This window comes from Auxenochlorella protothecoides, assembly GCF_000733215.1.
Source record: "Auxenochlorella protothecoides strain 0710 unplaced genomic scaffold scaffold81, whole genome shotgun sequence".
NCBI lineage: Eukaryota > Viridiplantae > Chlorophyta > Trebouxiophyceae > Chlorellales > Chlorellaceae > Auxenochlorella > Auxenochlorella protothecoides.
The window spans coordinates 144,545-146,484 of NW_011934330.1; the positions used below are offsets into that span (position 1 = coordinate 144,545).

At 72.1% G+C, this 1,940-nt stretch overlaps 1 protein-coding gene across 1 annotated transcript in view; it reads left to right on the forward strand.

Annotated features, from left to right (window-relative positions):
- The window catches only part of F751_6090 (putative pleiotropic drug resistance protein 2), a gene marked incomplete at both ends in the record, with an annotated part of 3,344 nt that extends 1,755 nt beyond the window's left edge, over positions 1 to 1,589 (forward strand). The window contains 4 exons of the mRNA XM_011402184.1: positions 19 to 588; positions 1,051 to 1,117; positions 1,299 to 1,406; positions 1,542 to 1,589. Of these exons, the coding sequence (XP_011400486.1) occupies positions 19 to 588; positions 1,051 to 1,117; positions 1,299 to 1,406; positions 1,542 to 1,589 (793 nt within the window). The remainder of the gene's footprint in view (positions 1 to 18; positions 589 to 1,050; positions 1,118 to 1,298; positions 1,407 to 1,541) is intronic.
- Positions 1,590 to 1,940: the final 351 nt, after the last annotated feature.

Here is a 1,940-nt window from a genome sequence, read left to right on the forward strand (position 1 = left end):
CCCCCCCCCCCCCCCCAGGGCCACATCCCTGTTCCAGGCCATCGCCTCGGTGTGCCGCACCGACACCATCGCCTCAGCGGTGGGCTCCTTCTTCCTCCTCGTGTTCATCGTCACCGGCGGCTTCGTCATGGTCAAGTCCGCAATCCCCCCCTGGTGGATTGGCGCGTACTGGGCCAACCCCTGGGCCTACCTCACCATGTCCATCTCCATCAACGAGTTCATGGGCGCGTCATGGGACGTGCCCAACCCCGCCGACCCCACGAACCCCCTGTCCCTGGGCGAGCAGGTGCTCGCCTTCCGCGACTTCCCCACCTCCACGCGCATGGTCTGGATTGGCGTCGCCGCGGGGCTGGCCTCCACCATCATCAACGTCGCGGTGTTCGTGCTGGCCACCACCTTCATGCCCCCGCGCCCCTCCAAGCCGGTGATGAGCGAGGAGGCGCTGGAGGAGCTGGAGTTTGCGCGCGAGGTCGCGCCGCAGCGCCCGCCCCCCAGCTCGGTCACCCGCGACATCCAGCTGGGCATCCGGCGCGCCGCCTCGACGCAGAGCATGGCCGCCAGCGCGGAGGAGGATGCGCAGGAGCAGGGGTCGCGTGGCTCCACCTCCTCCGGCTCGCGCCACGGCAGCGGCGGATCGGAGGCCGGCGGCGGCGGTGCGCCCGTGCGGCGCGACGCGCCGCGCGCCCCCGGCGATCTCACCACCTTTGTCTCGGCCACGGGCCCGGCCCCGGGCACCGCCATCGTCCGGCCCTCGGGCGCCAAGAAGGAGGTCCAGCTGCAGAACAGCGGGGCGTGGGCGACGCTGACCGCGGGCGGGGCGGGTGCTGGCGGCGGCGGCGACGCGCCGGCGCCCGCCGCGCCCGCGCCCGGCGGCGACGAGGAGGAGGACAATCTGTGGACCGAGTTCCAGGGGCGGGCGGAGCGCGCGGAGCGCGCTGAGGAGGAGAAGACCGCCGCGGAGGCCGCGGCACGCGCCGAGGCAGAGGCCGCCGCCGCCGCGGCCCGCGCCGCCGCGGAGGCCGAAGCCCGCGCTGCCGAGGCTGCCGCGAGGGAGGCGGAGGCCGCCGCCCAGGCGGCCATCGAGGCGCGGCGTGCTGCCGACCTCGCGCAGCTGCAGGTGTGGGGGCCGCGGCGCGGTGTTGTCTGGGACGGGAATGGGGGTGGGGTGTTTGCGCGGGGATGAGCAGGTCACCTCGTCTGGGGCCTTTGGACCCTCTCGCTGGGGAATGCAGTCGGCCCCTCTTCTCTCTCAATCCCTCACCCCGACCCTTCACCTGTGCCCCCCCTCACATCGCCAGTCGCTGGAGGAGGGTTCGACCAAGGAGCGGGACGTCCTGCTCGGCCCCGGCCAGGTGGTCGTGGGCCAGGGCGCCGACCTCACCGCCCTGGGCATCGCGCCGCGGCAGGTAGAAAGGAGAGGATGGGGCCTGTGTGGGGGAGCCGATCACAGGGAGAAGGGCCTGTGTGCGATGCCGTCTGGGGCCTGCACGCCTGTGAGTGTTCGACCAAAGGGGAATCCCGCTGCCCTTCCCTCCAAGCAGGACGAGGGCGGGGACGAGGAGGACGGCGAGGACATGGAGGAGTTGTGAGGGCGCCGCCGGCCACCGGGATCCGTGCCGCGTGCTCGGCCCGCTGGGGCGCAGGGGCCGGCGCGCCGGTGCTCCTGGTCTCGTGCTCGGCGGGCTGCCTCCAGAGTACTGCAGCTGGCACGGCGTCGTGCGGTTGGGTGGGACGCTGCAACGTTCGTGGACGCGGCCCTGTGCAGTGGATGACGGGATTGTGACGAGACATGACAGGACGACAGCAAAGTGCGAGAGTGGGGCTTGAAGACCTGTCGATTATAGGAAGGTAGAACGTGTGAGAGCTGGTGTGCGGGAGGATCCCGTTCCCTGTGGGCCGAGAGACTGCTGTGGCAAAGGATCTGGCCGTGTACCGCTGGG